Genomic DNA, 21,160 nt, shown 5'->3' with positions numbered 1-21,160 from the left:
TTAAAACAAAGGCTGCTACAAAATCAAGATTCTATAGTGGCCATTTTAAATTTAGTAAAAAAATTCAAAACAAAAACATACGTCAAAAGTCCCCTGAAATATAGATAGTATAAAGTCTTTATTAAGCAGGCGAGTCAGTCAAATATCAATTACTCAAAAGAAATAGAAATAAAAGAACTAACAAATGATCAATGCATAACTAGAGACAACCGAATGGCCTCCACGGTAATCACTTTCATTAAAACCACGAACGTCATTGGCTGAATAGGAACAACCTGTCAACAAATAAATAAAACGATATTAACAACTTATATTGATATTAACAAAGGCGGCTGCAAAATCAAGATTGTATAGTGGCCATTTTAAATTTAGTAAAAAAATTCAAAACAAAAACATACTTCAAAAGTCCTCTGAAATATAAATATTAGAAATTGTCCCAAAAGGTACAAAGAGAGGCCGATAGGATTATTAAATTAGAATTGTTGAATTTTTAGAAGAGTTAATTGGTTTCTAGAAAACCTTGTTTTCTTGGATTGGATCATTGTGCAATTACTTTTCTTTAGATGTTTTGTTTATATCTATATTACAAGGAACACATTGAATGTATTATTTAAGCTTCTCATCTTATATTATCCCTCCATGGCGAACTCTTCTCTTCCCATATTGCAAAATTAATAGGTAGGGCAGAACCATTCAGCAAAAACTGCCAAATAAAATAAAAGCACTATTTCTACGTTAAAGCCCTTGCGATTTTTCCACGGCTTCACCATAATAAAGAAATAATGGATTGAAACTGTTGAAAAAATTGGGTTCCATGCATAGCCATTATCTACCACGTTGCTTTTCCCTGTACAAATTTATTAGTAAAACCCATAGATATTGAAAACCAAAAGCATACCTACTTCTATCCATAAAAAATTTCGAGAATTTCATTCCAATGGATCAAGAATTTCATCTCTATTGATTCTTCTGCTCAACATAACAACAACAAAATAGAATCGCCAGGATAAACCATGCAAACACTCTTTTAAAAAAAACATAAATTAAATTCAAAACAGAGAAAAACACAACGAAAATAAAACACTGTAAAATCCAAAATGCATGGCCATGCAACAAAGAAAATAAACTTGAACAAGAAACAAGGCAAGCCAATGCAATGCAGAGTATTGAAGAAAATGATGAGATGAAAGTGAGAACGCGCTCTGTGAGATGCTTAATACTAATCAGTGCTTGCCAAAATACTTGGGCATTCTCATCTACCTATTTGAAAGTACAGTGAAAGAAAGAGTTCAAATCCTTTTGAAAATAAATAAATTGATATACATTAGATATCTCTATTACTAGCAAGAAAGCTTTAAAAGTAGGTTGATATGCTTAAAAATGAAAAAAAAATAGGCATGTTGTTATGCATAAAATTGAAAGAACTTTAAGAATAAATGCAAAAGTGTTTTTTCTTTAATTTGCAGAATATATACATCGACCTCACCATGCAAAATCAAATATTAAATGTAGAAATAAAATTCCTCTAAGGAAAGAAACGATTATGTAATAATTAATATAAACATAAGGGAATAAACAGTAATGTCATCATCACACCATGGAGGAAAGATTGTGTGTTGATAGTCCTTAAATAGAACTAGAATTAAAGTCTAAAGAGACATTTTATAATAAGTGTCAGAGTTCCGACAGTAAGAGAAACCCCAATTCAAAAGTTGAGACAAGCTTCAGGGTTTCTTGGAAAGAAAAGTCATTCTGTCGACCAACCATACTCACTTAATAATACAATGTATGAATAAATATAGTTCAAAACTATTCGAAAAACTTGTTAAACAACCTACCGAGAGGGAGGCTTAAAATAACAAGTTAAAGGAACTCGAGTCATTCAAACCCTAATGACTATAAGAAAACCCAAGAAAGGGTCTTGGCCTCGCAGTCAAAGAATCCTAGACAAAGATGAATACTTTGTAAGAACTTGAAGAGTGGTAGGTCAAAGAATAACTCCATAAAAACATGTGCTCCTTGTGACACTGCCATGTCACCCTATTGATGTGTCGAATTTTAATTGGCTGGAGTAGGCCTATGTGCTAAGGCACTCCCTTAATTAAAAATCATGCATGTTGAAACACTATTTGCCACTCATTCCTTCGTATAACCATGCGATCCATTAGATATACACAAAGTTTCATGACATTTAACAAAATAAACATTGTGCATGTTGGAGCATTGTTTGTTGTTGATCTACCAAAGAACCTTGATCCACTCAGAAAATTGCATGGCGTTCAACGAATTTGGGGTTTGTGGGTCTCGACCCCCTGATTAGGCCTTTTTCCCGATCATGAACTTTAAAAAATCACAACTTCTCATTCGAAAAGAATTTGAGCATGTGTGATATACTGCTGGAAAGGTATCGGAAAATTACTTAGTGGACTATTTTTAATAAGGTCTTATTACATTATTCAATATCAATTACCATGTTGGGCCTTATTTATTAATAATAAGCAAAGTATACTTAGTCCATCTTACATTGAATGATATTCGCTATTATTGATATAATGTGCCCTTCACTGCCCCATCACACCCCTAAATCACACCTTCAATTGTCCTAAATGTTTATTATGAAGTACCACCATAAATCAAAGTCCCATGAATACATGTTGATCATAATGTTGAAGTAAGCCTAGGAATTAGGGTCACGTGTACAATGGTTAGTTGTCATGTTGAAGTGGTCTAAGGAGCTCCATCATAAACCATCTTCAACCCCACTACAAATTTGTATAGTTTGGACTGATTCATGGGCTTCATGCATTTTGTGTATTTGGTGCTCCCTATTGAATTGTACTATATGAACTTTTTTGGGGGGTTGGAATTCTTCTGCTTTAAATAACCGTTATTTGATATACTTTTGATAATCCATAGCAAGCTCAAGAAAATGTGCAAAAAGAATTTGTATCTTCCACATAATCTACATGTAACACTAGATAGTCCTCACTAATAAAGGCTAATATATCCATGTAAGAAAATATAAGTTATTCTAATTATTAGAGATAGGGTTTTGAGACTAGAAATTTGAAATAACAAAAAATTCTTTTAATATTTATTAAAGCTTTGATTATAACTACAATTATAAAACTCCATGGCCATCAGATCTATAGGCACTAATCTAGGTATAAATCTTGGCACTCTACCAAAAGATACATGCACGATATCTTCATTGAAAGCCATAAAATCAATGACTATAAATAAACGATATCCTCACTTTCAATCTTGAATTTTAATGTTATTTGTTTTAACATAAATACTTTTCTTTAAGAGAAACTCATCTTTTCAATTCATCTTTTCAAATATTAACTTATAAATGTTGCCATCTTCTTTTTTCTTTTAAAAAATTGCAAAATAAAAATTAAATTAAATTAAAACATTCTCTTACCAAAATAAAATAAAATAAAATACTCTCGTACCAATGGTTAAATATTTTAGAATTTAAAATGCTGCTAGATAATTTAGGTCGACTAGATTATATAAAAATATTTAAAGTAAAACACCATACAACGCTATTTTCATATAAAAATACACTTCACTTATAAAGATAATACACTTACTTGGCGTTTAAAGATGAATGACCACTCAATAACCCAAGTTTCAAATATAATACTCTTCCACACGTCATAAAAAGGACTTATCTTAAGACTTCATATTTATTTATAAGTAATATGAAGATGATAATCATAACAACCTCCCATATACCTAATCTACCTTATTTAATAAAACTATTACATGTACTGTATATTAACTATACTTTGTCATGCTTTCTTAATTTAAGAAATAGTTATGCTATATAAGGCACAACATTATTCCTATAAAGGTACAACATTTTTCCAATTCAAGAAGAAATCCATTCTTGACTGTAAATGCCAACAACTCTTCCATTTAAGGATTGGATAGGTCTAGCATTTTGATCATAACCCTGCAAAATACAATAAATTGAATATTAATTCACTTCAATTTATAGAATATATATATTTTTAATTAAACATCATAATATATTTATCTAAAATAACATAAATGCATAATTTTAAACTTACTATTCTAAAACAATAAATATGTGAAATAATAAATCTGTGTAAACATTAATAAATCTGAGCTTTAGTGATAACGCAAACTATAATATTATACAGTTAATTGTATTTCGCCATAAAATAACAAGAAGCGAGTACCGAGTACTTACATCATGGACAACTGCTTGCAGGGCCCTCACTTGGTCTTTTGACACTGTCTTTATCTGCACATAGATTAGTCAAAAAGTCTCAGGTCACAGGGTCGATACCCATGAACGCACATTTGTGTTTCGGCGATAACGAGAAGGGGGATCATAGAAATACCTCGTCAATCACGGTCCAAATGACTCCCTCGGTGCAAGCAGGGGTGGTGAGAGATCCCATGTACCTGTAATATCTACTGCCATCGAATTTTATGTCATTCGGATTCACCGGACCAAGGGGTTCCACTGGCGGTTCCATATGCGCAATGGCGTGGATCACATCCATTAACTGTTCGTTATACCCCCAACATAGTCAGCACAATATAATCGCTTCATAATTATATATATAGAGAGAGAGCGAAATGAGATTTCACAAATATACCTGCGACAGGAAAGGGTCAGACGGGCCATCCCTGTAAATGATTCCAATCACGGAAATTTCGCTGTCCTCCGCTTGGTGCACCAGATGGATTTCTAGTGGATGCCTGTAATTTCAATGCAAAACTGTGAGCAACGCCTAAATAGCAGAGTATAATTTAGTGTAGCAAAGATGGAAAAGAGGGTTTTGTGATTGTACTGCTCTCCATTTATGGTGTGCTCCGCCAGGTGGTGCCAATGGCATTGATACAGTGTGAAGCTTTTCCCTTGTATCTCAAGACTACCGGCGCCTTCAGCCCAGTTCACCTGATGCAACACAGCCATAGGAGTAAGAGGGAATCGAACCCGAAACCTTTCTGCAGAAGCTTTAAAAAAAAGGTTGCATTACTCACCATGATGTCGTGACCCCTGTTCACAAGGATTGCATTTTCAGGGTAATAGTTTCTGTGGAGCGTGCCGAGGTCCGGAGATAATATGGCGTTGCTCTTCACCACATCAATGGGAGACTGCTCCGTCCCGTTATTGCCAAAAGCCAGGGAAGAAGAACATTTCTTGTGAAAAGCCCGAGAAGAATAACAACAACAACAACTGGCAGGGAAAAAACAGTAAAATATCTTGAAGAGTGAATAAAAGAATGGGAAAAAGAAGTAAGACAACTCAACTGATATTTGGAAAAAGCAGTCACACTTCAAATCAACGGTTGAAAGTGTCTCACCTGATCCAACGGAGCAGGCTAAAAGTGTTGACGATTGTTGATGCATAGGAAGGCCTATCGGCCTAAATATAAAGTCTTTATTAAGCAAGATTTGAATTCGAAGACCTAACAAATTTGACATTTGATGACGTAATTATTATATGCGTGTCTCCTGCCCGTGTTTTCACTTCAGATTTAGTAGATTTATATTTGTTTAAATTTTTCCTTAATTGATTTAGGGCTTTAAGCTAGTTGTTCTATTGAATGTGTTGGCTAATGCTATGTTCAAGTCGAGGAGCTGTAACTAAAAATTGTTGGTCCCAATACATATCAAGTAGGGATGGGTCAAACGAAGAATTTCTCTAAGGAATGTTTTTTGAATTAATGTTTCCATCATGCAAAAAATTATTATTATAAGAAAAACCAGAGTTATCTTTTGTCTAAGGCTTATTCTTTTTCAACGAAGACTCAAGAGGTGCTTGTAGATTGAAAAAAACCCCTTTACAAGGTTGTTCTTTCCTTTGTTACATCGAGCCCTTGAATATTTCTTTCAATTTGTTTAACATTCACTTTAGAATGAGGGTTATACTTAGGCTAACTGACCTCCTCTCATTTTAAAAGTCTAATTTGAGGGCTAGAGTCCAAGGGTTTTAGCTAAATATTTTCTATAAACTCTGGTTCTAATTCAACAATGATGGAAATCAGTATTCTTGGCCATACTCCTAGTCACTTAGATATGCACATTTTTAGGGCTTTCAATCCCAGTTTCATCAAAAAAATCTGACTTCTCTACATGGAATGACTCAACAGGATCATCTTCATCAACATGAGAATCATACAGAGTGGAACCAACTGGTGGAGGATGTGTGAAACTCTCGGTACATAATTGGGTTTTCGAAAACATGAAGTTTTTCATAACCATTGCAAACGATAAAGGCATCCCAGGCATCATCGTTTTTGGCTAGGTGATGTTTCACCAAAATGCAGATAAGGCCATGATGGAAAAGAGACCTATCAGGTTGTTTATTTTTAGCCTGATATCCCTTGGACATTTTCTCCAGGATTTTGTATAAATAATACGGGAGGTTGATCATATGCCCTAATAAAACCATTAATAGATTCATGTGGTATCTAAACACTAACATGTAACGCAATTCACATGTTATGTAACATCGCATAAAAAACAACAGATCTTACCGCTTAGGTTTGAGGAAAGAAATCAACACACCTTTAATACTGTATGCATAACTCTTACTAGTTAGGAACTTCTTCCAAGGTATTTCACTCACAGGGAAATTCTTCACCTAGTTCTCACCCTCAATACGAAGATGGGTCACTTCAGCTATGAATTAAAAATCCATTGGCACTTCCAAGTCACCAACCTTTGTTTTCTTTCCATTAAAGGTAGAAGTGAAGGCGTTAACTACTCCATCACTAAAACCTTGAAAATTTTGGATGAATTCCCACCATCCAACCTATTGAAACAATGAAAAATAATCATCATATGTTCCAATAATATTTCTTCCAACTTTCTTAGTTCTAATCACAGGTGGCATGACTGAAATCCTATCAGAATTTTGACATGTATTTGGCCTGAACAAGAGGTAAAACGAGCCTAACACAGGTGTGAAACCCTAAAGGTTTGCAAAGCGACATGGAAGGCCTAAACAAAGAAATGAAATGCATTAAACATGGAGACAAACCCTATGTCATGAGTTGGATGGCCGAAGGTACAGAGTGTACCTAAAACTAATTATCATAGCCTGAATAGTATCGTGACTTGAAAATTGTAACAGTGAATAATGCAAACAGTTTTCAAAAAACCTAGTTAACATCTTGGATAAATTGTGCCATGTCACCAAAAGTCACATGTATTTCAATGAAAATGAATCTCGTCACATTTGCCTACCATTACCACACATCATTTCACCATATAACACATAGAGAACTTTCGATACTGATATTAAATTGCACATAGAACCATAGGTTTGTTATTAAATACAATGTATATCAAACCAGAAAAACAAGTGAGATGATAATCAAATGTTTAATAATGATAAAGACTATCACAAGTTCCACATAATAACAACATTTCAAATAAAGAAATATAAATGTGTGCACCTAAGTTATAGCAAGCTCCATGAGTCATCAAACGTTTGTAATCATTGGACCTATATAATACATACAAATTATGGTCCGTTCACACCTTTATCCTAAAATGAAAGCAAGGGCATATATGAAGTATAAAAAAATTATTATTCTATTGTTTCCTTGGTTGAATAGGCCCAGGACAACATGAAGTTCTTTTACAACAACATAAGTCATATTATTACTATAGAAAAATAATAAGCAACCTCATGTAAATAAAATTACTAGTAACCATAGCCAACATATTTTAATGCAAGTTTTCTAGTACATTGAAGCTCATGAACAGCCAATTATGAAATGAAAGGAAAATCGTATCACAATTCAAATCAAAACCCACACTTTAATACCATTATCCACATTTCAGTTCAAAGTTGGTTATGAAAATCGAAAGAAAACAAATAAATCAAAAGAGAGGCCCATATCATTTTGAATATGAGAGTGGGGTCAATTGGGTGGCTAACATGCTCCTATGTGGGTAAGACTCGCTAGTCTACCATCAAAATTTTGATCAATGGATGTTTTCAAGGTTATCAAAAATAAATTAGGGTCATTTTTGGACGCTGACATTTCTTAAGAAACAAGTTGGAAAATGGTCATAGTGAGGGTTCAGGTAAACTTGGACTCACGAGAAGTGTTATATGTAGAATTGAACCCATGTTATTGGCGTTTCACTCATATGTAGGTTATGGACTATGAAGGAATAACCTTTAAGTGCCATAGATGTCAAAAAAATGGACACATTTTGAAGGACTACTCTCTTCCCTTTTCGAGTGAGAAAGGGAGAAGGGGTTTGTTTCCTGGTGATAACAATGGGGGAAAGTCTGAAGATAAAGGTTGTCAGGTGGAGGAGATCCTTCCCTAGGCACAGCATAAGGATACCACAAAGCCTCAGCTGATGGATGGGGGTGTCGAAGCTGATGGATGGGGGCGTCGAAGCAGTGGCTGCAAGTTGATAAATTCAGGGTTGCACAACATTCATGAAGGTGGTCCCTCCTCCTTATTATTCTCCCCTCTAGGTAATATTTCTCTTTTTCTCCATATTACACACTTAATTAGCTCCTTTTGATCACTAGATATGGGGTAAGAGAATCTCTCTCACTCATAGTATTTATCCCCTATTATTCTTTCATTTCTAAGTTGGCTCTTGTTTCTTGCCCTTTCACCACCTCACCCCCCCCCCCCCCCCCCCCCCCCCCCCCCCCCCCTCCCTTGCTTTCCCTTCTCAAAATCCATCTCATCCATGGCTATAGAGACATATTCTGAATCTCTTTCTCGATATAAGCTTTGATTAAAAAAGGTGGGGATTCCATCTCTTGTGTGGGAGGCATTGACATTAGCCATTGAACTCTGTCTATACATTAGGCATTGGATGACTCCTTTAAACACTCGCTCTAAAATATAAAAAAGTTTACACCCATTCTTCCTACATAATTATAACAACATGTAATGTAATTTACAAAATAGTGTGAAAAGTTATTGCGCATAGGATAAAACCAATTCTCTCATTGATAATTTCCCTAGAATAAATATGGTAGAAGGATGACAAATTTTATATAGTATTCTTCTTATTCATGAGTTGATACAGTTGTTAAAAATACCAAAAAACCTGGAATTCTCATTGAGCTTGACCATTCTAAGGCATTTTATCAATTAAGCTAGAAACATATTTTCACCTTCTCATTTCCTTCAGATTTTTCAAAAAATGGACCCACTAGGTCCTTACCCTTGTATCCAAAGTTTTATTTTCCATACTCATTAATGGAGTGCCATCTGTAACAGCCTCAGGTTAAAAATCCATGGAATAAAGTTAATAAAGAAAAAATGAGACCAAGGTCATGTGATACTTATTCCAAGATGAAATTTGAGAAAAAAAATACTAGTGGGCATCACTTGTTGTTTATTATGGCTAAGGAAATTGGAAAAGGCTTTGAAAAGGTAAAGTGGCAATTAGTGACATTTATTTATGAAAATAAAGGAAAATAGGAGAAAAGGGAGATGAAAGGTCACAGGTTGCATGTGAGGAGGAAATTAAAGGAAAATATAGGAAAAATAAAGAAAATAGAGGAATCAATAATAAAAAGGCATCAGAGCATCAGTTTGGGGCCTTTTGTCATTTTAGTTTTGGAATTGGTTTCAGAGAGGAGAATAACACTAGGAGGAGGAATCAAGAAAGAAAGAAAAGGAAAGAAAGGAAAAGCAAAGGAAGGACAAAGAAAGAAAAGGAAAGCAAGGATTAATAAAGGAAGATTTGGATAAAGGTGCTACAACGAGATTACTTGGAGGTATCGAGTTGCATCTATGATTTCCTTTCTATTTTTGGCATTCATGGCATATGCATGTGTGTAGTTGGTTCTCTTATTGTCATTGTCATGGATTTGTCTAGGTGCGACAGTGGTTTCAACCTTTCCTTTCCATTTTCGGATAGCCATAGTGTGATGGGATTCATCATTGGTTAAGCTTTGGATTGTCAGAAGGTTTTAGATCTAAGTGAGGTGGTCTTAGGAAAATCCTAAGTGTTGGGGGTGGAGATGGTTTTCTACGGGAAACCCTGAATAGGTGGGTGGAGATAGGAAAATTCTGCAAGGTATGGTGAAGGAATTCTAAGGCATCCAAGCTTGGTTTGGTTTTTTGATTTCGGGACTTGTTTATGTGAGATCATGGTAGTGTGAGGGTCGAGGTGGTTTAACCTTTGGATTCCATTGGATGTTTATGTATTGGTTTATCCCATGAGATCCCACATTCATGCTTGGCATATGAAACAGAGGTAATTCGATGAAAGAAATATTTGGTTCAACCCAATCTATGGTTGGGTAGTATGTGGAAGTCCCTGACCTGGTTGGATTTTTAATATGTAAATAAGAGTTTTTTTCCTCTTGTATTTTATGATTAAATGTATTTTTTATGATGTCACTTTTATGGTTGTTCTATCATTGTTATTATTTTGGTTATATGTTGGTTATAAGCATGGTTTTATGATAGATTCCAGTTATAACTCTTATTTGATAAATGAATGGTTATTGAATGCATAAACTAATAGATGTTATTTCAACTATTGTGAGATGGTATTATACCTTCTTGATGATTCTCATATAAGTATTAGACCCCTATGTTCAGATATGCATTCATAACTTGTAGATTTCATGTTCACTATGTGTGTAGCAGAATGCTTGCCATGGTTAGGCCTATTAGGGTCAAGTTATTTACTAATATTGGTATTAATGGCTTCGTCTTGTTGTCATTCATCATCATATAAAGTTCTATAAAATTTTAGGAAGAGGTTTGAAGATTAGCCTTGAAAAAGTAGCTCGGATTTCGGGGTTGCTTGCTCAAAATTCGTAAATCTAGACTACAATCACTAGGAGGCAAGGTTATCCATGCAACTGGAGGCTTACAACCATTGGCTTGCCTTGTTATGCAAGAAAATGGGTGTCTAGATCCCTAAAAAGGCAAGTTAACTCAGGGATATGGTACCTGGAGTGGTTGTTTAGCTCTTGCGGGTCCTGTATCTCTTTAGGAAGGTCAATAAAGTTTTGGTTTGTCGATTCCAATTCTCTAACTGTACTTAGGAGGTTTAGTCATGTCATAGTAGCCCTCAACTCATGTTTACACTAGCAGGTTCGTGAAAGTGGGTAAATGTGGGAGGGGTAGTTACACCATCATCCACTTTCATCCTAGCTAGAAGAATTAGATAAGGGGATCCTTTCTCACCCTTTAAATATTTCTTGATGGCTAAAGGGTTGGGTTATGTAAAAAAATTTACTAGTATTGATAGGAAAATAAAGAGTCTCAAATCTCAGAGTGAGGACTCTTCCATTTCTCATCAACAATTTGTGGATGTTGCCTTGTTGTCTCAATACTCTTATGCAAGAGTGGAATGATCTTTGAAGAAAATCCTTGAGGAATTTCAAGTAGCCTCAAGTAACCCCAATTTTTTTCTTTAACACTTCACAAGCAGTGAAATTAATACCTCTTGAACCCTAGGTATAAGTGAGAGTTCCCTTTTGTCCAAATATCTTGGTTCTCCTATACTAGAAAACCCTCTATGTTACACCTCTTAGGTGCAACACCTAAGAAAAAATATTGAACCTTCATATCTCTCAAAATTGCAAGAAGATTAACATTTCTCAAGTTTGTTCTTTAGGCAAGTCCACTTTATTTATTCTCTACATTATCAATGCCTAAAATAATTATAAAAGAAAAAGAAATATTCAAAGAAAATTTCTTTTGGGAGGAGCAAAGATAGAAAGGAAATGGGAACTACTGGGACGAGATAAAATATGTAGACCTAAATTGAAGGGAGACTAGGGATTGAGAGATATATAATTATTAAGTAAATCATGGCTACCAAAACTTGGTGAATATGGATCAATTCTCTAGGAGATATATGGAGGAATTTACCTAGAAGGAAATGCATGCTGATCACAAAAGCACATCATCCAATAATAATACAAGAGATATCCATGGTTTACACATCTATAACAATGCTTGGTAAAATCACTCACTTCTACAAAATCATATCTTGCGGGAGATACAAGAAGGCCAAAACATATATTTATGGGAAGATGCTTGGAATCAAATACCAAATCTTTAAGAGGAATGTAGTCTCCAAGAAATAAAAAATAAATTCATTCAATAAGAAAATTCAAGGTAGTTTACTACTAGCAACCCAAACCTAATAAACAAAGATGGAGATGCTGAATATCTAAGGAACAATGGTCACAAGTGGATAGAATTAATATGGTTGACAATCTCGAGGGAAAATTGCAACATAAGAAAATAAAATGGTCAAGCAGGACTAGGTAAATTAAGATGGGGGTATAGAAAAACTAGAAACTACAACCTAAAAGAAGCCTATAACATTTTTAAGGGGTCTATCACACTTATGGAAGATATAGTATGAAGCAAGATCTGAAAAATAAAATTATGGCCACAAAAAATTTCCATGAGTCTCTAGCAAGAAGCACATGGAAATTATTGGCATGGGATAGATTACAACTATGAGGTTTTGATGGACCTTCAAATTTTCAACTATTCATGAAATTTTCCAAATCTAGAGCATCTCCTCAACTCTTGTTCCATTATATCCAACCTATGGGATTTTAAAGCTAATGGACAAAGGGGCCCTCATCTTTTGTCAATTGGATAAAGAGAGAGATGGTGTCATATTTACTATTTCAAAATGGAGAGTTTTTGTTTTCACACAAGGTATAATAAACCGATCATGGAAATTACTTCTAGGATTCACATTATGGGAGACATGGAAGGAGAGGAATGAGAAAATTTTCAACGACAACGAGACCTTAGTTGATCAACTATGTAACAAAATACTTCAAAGCATCAAGAAAATCATTATATGAAGTAATTGATCCACCCAATATTGGACTTGTAATCCACAAAATGCTAGAAATACTTAGATCTCTCGGTATTTCTCCCACTACACAAATCCCTTCACTCCAAGTTCCCAAAAATAAATGGAACAATCCTACCTCATGGTGACCCCACCTCAAGGAACCTTAAAATTAAATTTCAATGTTACATCCAAAAGCAACTCAAACCTTGCTATCTATGTAGGGGTTTTCAAAGTTACTAAAGGAACATTATTTATATTTATGCAAGTCCACTCAATGTTGAATCCAATAATCTAGTTGAACGATATAAAATAGAGTATAGACTAAATGTTGCTATTTTGAAATGAATACAACAATATAATCATATAAAAAGATTCATTTCTTATTGTTGAAAGGGTTTTAATTTTTTTGAATGGATCTCCTCCATCTAAAATTTCTTAAGGTTGGAGACTTTATGGAAGCATGGAGAAAAATCATGCTCTCCTCACGAAAATACCAGTATCCACTCCATCCCATGTGAGATTAATGAGAAATGAATTGGTATAGAAATCATTTAATGAAGGAGGTTCTTTTGGAGAACACCCTATTAGAAATTCAATCAATTAAACTTAATTAGGGATTTGTTAAGTTGCTATTATGTGGGTTAATAATATTAGTGGTATGACGATTTAGTTTATTTAGGGATTTCTTAAGTTGCTATTATGTGTGTTAATAATATTTTTGCGAATACAAATGCTATAAAAATTCTCTCAAACCTTCATAATATTAATAATATACATTAATATATTTTGGCCACAAATACTTTATAAACATTTTTTTTATCAATTAATATTATACTATTGATTTAGTTTTTCTTATAACAAACCAATAATTATACGCAAATAATTTTATGTTATATTTGTTTGATCTAATATATTGTAAATCATTTCGCCAACTTACCAAACCATAAAAACAATTCTTAATTTACAGTCATCCATCATTTAGATGCTTTGTCGAGACTCCTAATCATTAACCCTAGCATTCGTTAATCCACAACTAATTATTACCTTTTATATTCAAATACTTAATCTATAACTTAATTTTAAATCGACCTTTCAACACGCACAAAATTTTAAATGAGACATCCGAACAAATTAGATTGATACCGAGAAGATTAGCATAATTCCTGAACAGGTATCACAGGCACAAATCGAGAAATAGTCCATTTTTTTTTTTCTCTTAAACCAATGCTTCTTGGCCCTAACTTTCAACCCTCCTTCGCTAACACTCCCTTCAAAAACATGTTGACAACTATGCTTTCACGAGTCAATCGTCCTAATTGGCTTCTCATTTACAACACCATCACGCAACTTATACCGATCTTGGACTTACTAAACACATCATCCCACCCAACTAAAAGATGTGATAATTTAAAACAGATAAAACAAACGCATATCATGGACGAGACACTTAATGCATCCTTGGTTCCATTGTAAAGAACGAGAGGAAGCCGAATGAGATCTTCGATTATTGCGGCAGCAGGACGTAGGAAGGTTCCGATACTGAGTGGCCAATGCAAACTTTCCCTCGATCATTATTTATTCAGTCACGCACCTTATGACGCGTACCAAAAGGAGAACTCACGGATTCTGATCGGTACTTGCGTGTGGGTCTCACACTATATAAATTTCGGCCCCTGCCCTTCGAATCTTTCAGCCCCACGAAACCATCTTCATCACCGCCCTTCCAATATTATTTTGTGCATTTTGATAGCTGTGATTCACGTTGACAATGAGCCTCTTCAAATAGATACACCACTGCATTCGCCACTATAAAAGCCTGCAGTCACTCCAACTCTCCCCACACTGTCTACCCACATTCAATTCAAATTCCATACCCTTCTCATCCCTTTTACAGGAAGTCTTTCCACTTTCAATTCCAATTTCATACCCTTCTCATACCTTTCTACTTTCCTGGGTAGCAGCTAATTGATTTCGTTAATATAAGAAATCAAACGCGGAATTGGATTTAACGGATCATAAACTGGCTAGAATATATCCACATTTGGTGCTTAAATCAAGTCATCTCCGTTCCTTTTGTTTAATCGGTGATGTTTAATTTTGGTTTCTGTTTATTGTAGGGCTGCGATCGGTCGATACTATTGGATGATAACTCAACCTTTACCGGAGAAAAGACAGCAGGCCCAAATGCTAATTCTGGTAGAGGTTTCGACGTAATAGGCACCATCAAAACTCACGTTGAGGCAGACTGCAGTGGTGCCGTGTCATGTGCCGACATTCACGTAATAGGCACCATCAAAACTCACGTTGAGGCAGACTGCAGTGGTGCCGTGTCATGTGCTCAAATCTGTAGATCAGATCTTCCAACGCGAGCCTAGTGTGTTTCAAACTCAAGACCTCTGGCTCTGATACCACTTGTTGGAGTTACGAATGTCATTACACCAAAACCCGTAGGTGTTAGTAAACAGACACATCGCTAGATTTACAAACGGGAAGCGTTGACCTTCTACCTTTTAAAATACATTTTTCAAAATTCCTGGGCGTTTTTAAAATATCATTTTCAAAAATTCCAACATATAATTATATATGTTTCATAATAAATATAAAAACATATATAATGTTTTAACCTTTTCACATTTCACACATACATATGTTGGTTTTAGAAAAAAACTTGACGTATACATGCAAGTTTGATGTAAAAAAAATTTTTACGAACACCACGTTTCAACATAGATCCACGAACTTGTTTTTCTTGCAGCAAATGTCTTTTATTTCCAACGTTTTTCTTGCAGCAAATGTCTTTTATTTCCAACGTTCCTCAACGATTTACTAGACAGATCCTTCAACAGCTCCAGGCCTAACATCCAACGTTTTGACGAACACTGCCAGAGCAAGGCGATGGCACTAAGCGGCTTGCACGATGAATATTCGAACCTAGGTTCCTCCAAGATTCCTTCTTCTTGTTGTTCATTATTTTCCACTTGTTGTTCTTCATGCTCCTGAATTTGCTCTTCATTTTTTTGTATTGGTGGTATGTTTTCCTGCTGCTCTTCAAACTATATTTTGTTGACTGATGAAGGCGAATCTAATTGTTTTCAAGACGCTTGTAAAGTTGAGCACAGTAAAGAATGGAAGAAGAAATAAACTCTTTGCAGGAAAATAAAACTTGGGAGTTGGTAAACCTCCCAAAAGGTAGAAAGGCTCTACAAAACAAATGGGTGTACAAGATTAAGCATGAAGGTGATGAAAAGAAAGAGGTATAAAGCAAGACTAATGGTGAGAGGTTTTGCCCAAAAAGAAGGTATTGACTTTACTGAAATTTTTTCACCCGTTGTTAAAATGTCATCCATTAGAGTCATTCTTGGTCTAGTTGCTGCTTTAAACCTAGAATGTGAATAGTTAGATGTAAAAGCTTTTTTCCTTCATGGTGAATTGGAGGAAGAAATTTATATGGAGCAGTTAGAAAGCTTCATATAAAAAGGCAAAAAATGCCTTGTTTGTAGGTTGAAAAAGAGTCTCTATGCGTTGAAACAGACGCCTCGACAATAGTACAAGAAATTTGATTAATTCATGTTGGAACATGGTTTTCAAAGGTTGGAAGCTGACCATTGTGTCTATATCAAGAGGTATGATCAAGAAAAGTATATCATATTATTGTTATATATGGATGACATGTTGATTGTTTGGCATGATAAGAATAAGATCAATAGGTTGAAGCAAGATTTGGGTAGCAAATTTGCAATGAAGGATATGGGACCAGCACAACTTTTCATGCAGATTATGCATGACAGGAAAAACAAAAGGTTGTGGCTGTCACAAGAAAAATGTATCAAGAAGGTGCTTGACAAGTTTAATATGAAGGATGCAAAGCCAGTTGGTACACCCCTTGCAACCCACTTCAAGCTGAGTACTGAATTATGTCCTAGTAATGATAAAGAGAAAGAAGAGATTAGCAGAATTCCTTATGCTTCAACAGTTGGCAGCTTAATGTATGCTATGGTATGCACACGACCAGAGATTGGCAAGTAGTAAAATGGAATTTAAGGTATGTCAAGGGTACTAGTCATTATTGTTTATGTTTTATTCATGATGAAACTATATTTGAAGTATTTACAGATGCGGATATGGCAAGAGATATGGATACCAGAAAGTCCACTATACGTTATTTCTATACATTTGCAGGTGTAGTAGTATGTTGGGTGTCAAGGCTACAAAGAATAGTTGTCCTCTCTACAACAGAAGTAGAGTACATAGCTGCAATAGAAGCTTGTAAAGAGATGTCGTGGATTTAGCGATTCCTAGGAGAAATAGGAATAAAGTAGGACAAGTATGTGTTATATTGTGATAGTCTGAGTGCCATTCAATTGGCGAAAAACCATTCATTTCATTCAAAAACCAAGCACATTGACTTAAGGTACTATTGGATCCGGCATGTGTTGGAGGAAGAACAATTATCTTTGGAAAAGATCCATACAGATAGGAACCCTGCTGATATGTTCACTAAGATTCTACCACGAAATAAACATGAGTTATGTAGAGGCATGGTAGGACTTGGTGTGACTTGATGACTCTTATTTGGCTTCAAGCGGGAGAATGTTAAGTGTGAAGCCAAATTCACGGAGGATTCTAGTTCAGATCTTTCTAGATCTCCAGAATTCTAGATCTTTCTACACCGCCATTAGTTTCTAGAATCACATGCAGGATTCTAGATTTTCCTACACCGCTAGTGGTTTCTAAGTCATTCCAGATCCATCTGGATTACATACAGGATTCTAGATACTTCTTCTGCCTCTATAAATTTGTAATTTCTCTGGCCAAGGAAAGCAAGCCAAGGACCAAGCTTGTTATGTAATGCAAAGTGATTTCTATTCTCCAGTGATTCTTTTATCTATTCCGCTGTTTCTAACTAAGTAATCTGGTTGTTTCTCCATTTATGTGTCTCTGAATATAAATCCACTATTTGTTATGTATACTCTAATCTAACAAATAACTCAACCTTTACCGGAGAAAAGACAGCAGGCCCAAATGCTAATTCTGTGAAAGGTTTTGACGTAATAGACACCATCAAAACTCACGTTGAGGCAGAGTGCAGTGGTGTCGTGTCATGTGCCGACATTCTCGCCATTGTATCTCGCGATTCAGTCGTTCAAGTATTAATTTCTCCCGTCTCAAATGTCCATTTATTTACATAAATCATCTTTGGAGTAATTGGAATTAAATAACATTGCTCACTATGTGATTGCAATTTGGTATCTGGGAGGCCCATCATGGACAGTACTTCTGGGAAGGCGAGACTCCAGTACGACTGCGAGTTTAAGCGCCGCAAACAACAACATTCCGTCTCCCGCTTCGAATCTGAGCGCCTTAATCTCATCTTTTACAGCCCATGGTCTTTCTACGAAGGACCTCGTTGCACTCTCGGGTATGCTATTACTCATCCCACATATCCCGTGCCATCATATGATTAATTCTGCGGTGTCATATTGCAGTATTTTCAAATTTAATAATAATTATCTTCGGGTAATACTCTTTATGTTACAGGTGCTCATACCATTGGCCAAGCGCGGTGCACCACATTCAGGGCTCGCGTTTACAAACGAATCCAACATTGACACTGCATTTGCCAGTTCGGTGAAGGCTAATTGCCCAAGCGTTGGGGGCGACAACACCCTCTCGCCCTTAGATCTGGCCACACCTACCACATTACACATTACACTGATTTGAGAAGCCAAAAGGGACTTCTGCGCTCCGACCAGCAACTGTTTAGTGGAGGGTCTACAAATTCCCAACTCACGACCTACAGTTCTAACCAAAACACATTCTTGACGGACTTTGCAGTAGCCATGGTGAAAATGGGGAATATTTCTCCGCTGACTGGTACCAATGGACAAATACGCAAGAACTGCAGGAAGGCCAATTAAGCTTTAGAAACATTTTTTTTCTTGGTTGTAACAAATTGATGGCCAATCGGCTATCGAAATAAACCAATAAACTAAATGGTGATGAGATTATGGTTAAAAAAAATGTAATCTGCAATGATGAAGTGAGATGTACATGCATATATTAGGTTTCGAAAACTATTGGAAAAATCGTATCAAATATGCAGGGACCAGCATGCTTTTTTAAAAGATAGGAACATTCTTGACGCAGTCGCCACGACACAGGAATGCTTATTTTCAGTTTTATCAAAAAACATTGATGCGGCTATTCTTAAGATAGACCTGGAAAAGGCGTACGACTGTGTCGATTGGGGGTTCCTTAGAATCCTACTGGCCAAAATCGGTTTGAGGTCTCAGGGAATAAACTGGGTGATGGCATGTGTTGAAAATGTTAAATACTCAGTTATTATCAATGGTATCCCTTCATCTTTCTTTCAGGCGGAGAGAGGACTGCGCCAGGGCTGTCCTCTCTCCCCTCTCCTCTTTATCCTTGTCATGAATACTCTCAGCACCCAGATCAATAAAGCAGTGGCTGATCAACGATGCATGCCGATCAAGATTTGTAAGAATATATACCTTTCTCATAACTTGTTTGTCGACGACATTCTTATCTTTGCCATGCTATGCAAATCAAGTTGGCTCTGTCTCAACGAGATCTTTCAAAAGTTTCAATCAGCATCGGGCTTGGTCATAAACAGGATCAAATCCATGTTGTATCACAATGACTCTAATCAGGAGTTAGCTCAATGGATTGCCGCGTTGTTTGGTATTAATCTGGCATCAATAAAGGAAGGCTTTAAATATTTGGGTTTCTTTCTCAAAGCAAAAGGGAACCGCAAACAGGACTGGTTATGGCTGATTGATCGTTTCTATAATAAAATTTCAAGATGGGAGATGCGATTCCTATCTCTGGGAGGCAGACTTATCCTGGTACAGACTGTCCTATCTCATCTTGCGGTTTATTGGGCACATCTTTATTTTCTTCCCGCCTCTATTATTAGCAAAATGGTCTCTTTAGCTGCTAATTTTCTATGGGGAGGAAGAACTTATCATTCCAAGATCCACTTAGTTAAGATGGACTCCATCTCAAGACCGAAGAAGGTAGGTGGTTGGGGCCTTTTACATATGAGGTCCTTTGGCAAGGCCCTCCTTTGCAAATCTCTCTATAGAGGCATCTTCGGTGAGGGCAAGTGGAGTACCATTATCAACCAAAAATATCTGAAAGGAAGGAGCTTGGTATATTGGCACAGGAGGAATACTCTGGGTACAAAAAGGGGATCAGCCATCTGGCTAAGCTTCAGAAAGGTACAGGTTCTCTTCCTGGGATTCTTAAGATGGCGCATCTCTACCGGCTCTAGCATCCTTTTTGGTATTGATCCAACTGTGCATGGACTGGAATCGCTGCTCACTCCCGAACTGATTTTCTTCTTGCACTCAAAGGGTCTCTTTACTTGGAATAAATTGATAAAATCTTGGTCCTCATCTTCTCCAATATGGATGGACGGAGATGATCTATGTCTGCCTCTTTCTCTTCGGCCCATTTGGTGTTCTGCTGTTAATAATCTTGCAGGTAAAGGTATCAAACAAACAGGTACAAAAGATGAGCTGGTATGGTCTATGCGGAATTCCACTCAGCCTGTTCGTGTAAAGGATCTATATGCAGCTGTTTCTACTAATCTTTCTCCGCTTCCCGCACCCATCTTTCCTTCCAAATTCTGGAAAGCGTCCTGTCCACTCAAGACGATTTTATTTTCATGGTTGATTTTTACCAACAGGAACCTCACATGGGAGGTTCTTCAAAGGAAGGGATGGATGGGTCCGGGAAGATGTCCCATGTGTTGTCAGGCGTCCGAATCAAATGCTCACATGTTCTTTCAGTGTGCTGCATCGTCCCAAATCTGGTATGATCTCTCTTTATCTCATGGTTTTCCTCACCAGGCTTTCTCATCTGTACAGGAGGGCTTCAAATGGTGGAGTGATCAACGCCCAGCATGGCGATCGTTATTCATCCTTACGTGCTGGTTTCTGTGGAAATGGAGGAATGCTCGCATCTTTCAGGAGTCCAAGGCACCCATTGCCACTGTTCTGGTCTATATATCTGCTTTGCTTGAACCTGCTGGTTAACCTCTAGTCATGGTTTTGTCTATATTTCTCTCATCGTTTCCACTGTGGTTTATGTGGATCCTTTTTCACATGTGGATCTTCCTCTCTTTTTTTTGGATGGTTTTTAATCAATGACTTATCATGATATATCTGTTAGATATCTGGACAATCTTTTTTGTAAGAGCTCAGAACTTTTTAGTATTAGACCTATCTGTTTTTATCTACAGGATGAGACGGCCATGATGAGATGGCCTTTATATGTATCAGACCTTTATATTCTCTTAATATAAATT

The 21,160-nt window shown here is 36.1% G+C and overlaps 2 protein-coding genes and 1 non-coding gene across 3 annotated transcripts; 2 read left to right on the top strand and 1 right to left on the bottom strand.

Moving 5' to 3' along the window:
- Positions 1-3,880: 3,880 nt before the first annotated feature.
- On the bottom strand, positions 3,881-18,263 carry LOC149138419 (alpha carbonic anhydrase 7-like). Its single transcript, XM_089450356.1, has 7 exons — positions 18,058-18,263; positions 5,029-5,224; positions 4,836-4,942; positions 4,641-4,743; positions 4,380-4,547; positions 4,226-4,279; positions 3,881-3,964 (listed from the first exon to the last, which is right to left on the bottom strand). The coding sequence occupies exons 1-7, from the start codon at positions 18,261-18,263 to the stop codon at positions 3,881-3,883; spliced, it is 918 nt and encodes a 305-aa protein (XP_089306482.1).
- Positions 13,935-14,037, top strand: LOC149138420 (U6 spliceosomal RNA). The gene has a single exon (XR_016265332.1). It is a non-coding gene; the product is annotated as a U6 spliceosomal RNA (small nuclear RNA).
- A 1,998-nt stretch (positions 18,264-20,261) lies between the features above and the next one.
- Positions 20,262-20,888, top strand: LOC149138418 (uncharacterized). The gene has a single exon (XM_089450355.1). The coding sequence runs from the start codon at positions 20,262-20,264 to the stop codon at positions 20,886-20,888; it is 627 nt and encodes a 208-aa protein (XP_089306481.1).
- The last annotated feature ends 272 nt before the right edge of the window (positions 20,889-21,160 follow it).

This window comes from Pinus tabuliformis, chromosome X (genome assembly GCF_031772625.1).
Source record: "Pinus tabuliformis cultivar Carrire ecotype Pingquan chromosome X, CPIR1, whole genome shotgun sequence".
Classification (NCBI taxonomy): domain Eukaryota; kingdom Viridiplantae; phylum Streptophyta; class Pinopsida; order Pinales; family Pinaceae; genus Pinus; species Pinus tabuliformis.
This window is presented reverse-complemented; position numbering and strand designations above follow the sequence as displayed.

Bases quoted from the DNA above. Each gene is read 5' to 3' on its own strand.
- LOC149138419 (XM_089450356.1), bottom strand. From the start codon at position 18,263: ATGAGTAATAGCATACCCGAGAGTGCAACGAGGTCCTTCGTAGAAAGA. The intron at 5,225-18,057 runs GTGAGCAATGTT...TTTCCCTGCCAG, and splicing joins TACCAAATTGCAATCACATA to TTGTTGTTGTTGTTATTCTT. The intron at 3,965-4,225 runs GTAAGTACTCGG...TGTATTTTGCAG, and splicing joins TGCAAGCAGTTGTCCATGAT to GGTTATGATCAAAATGCTAG.
- LOC149138418 (XM_089450355.1), top strand. From the start codon at position 20,262: ATGGACGGAGATGATCTATGTCTGCCTCTTTCTCTTCGGCCCATTTGG.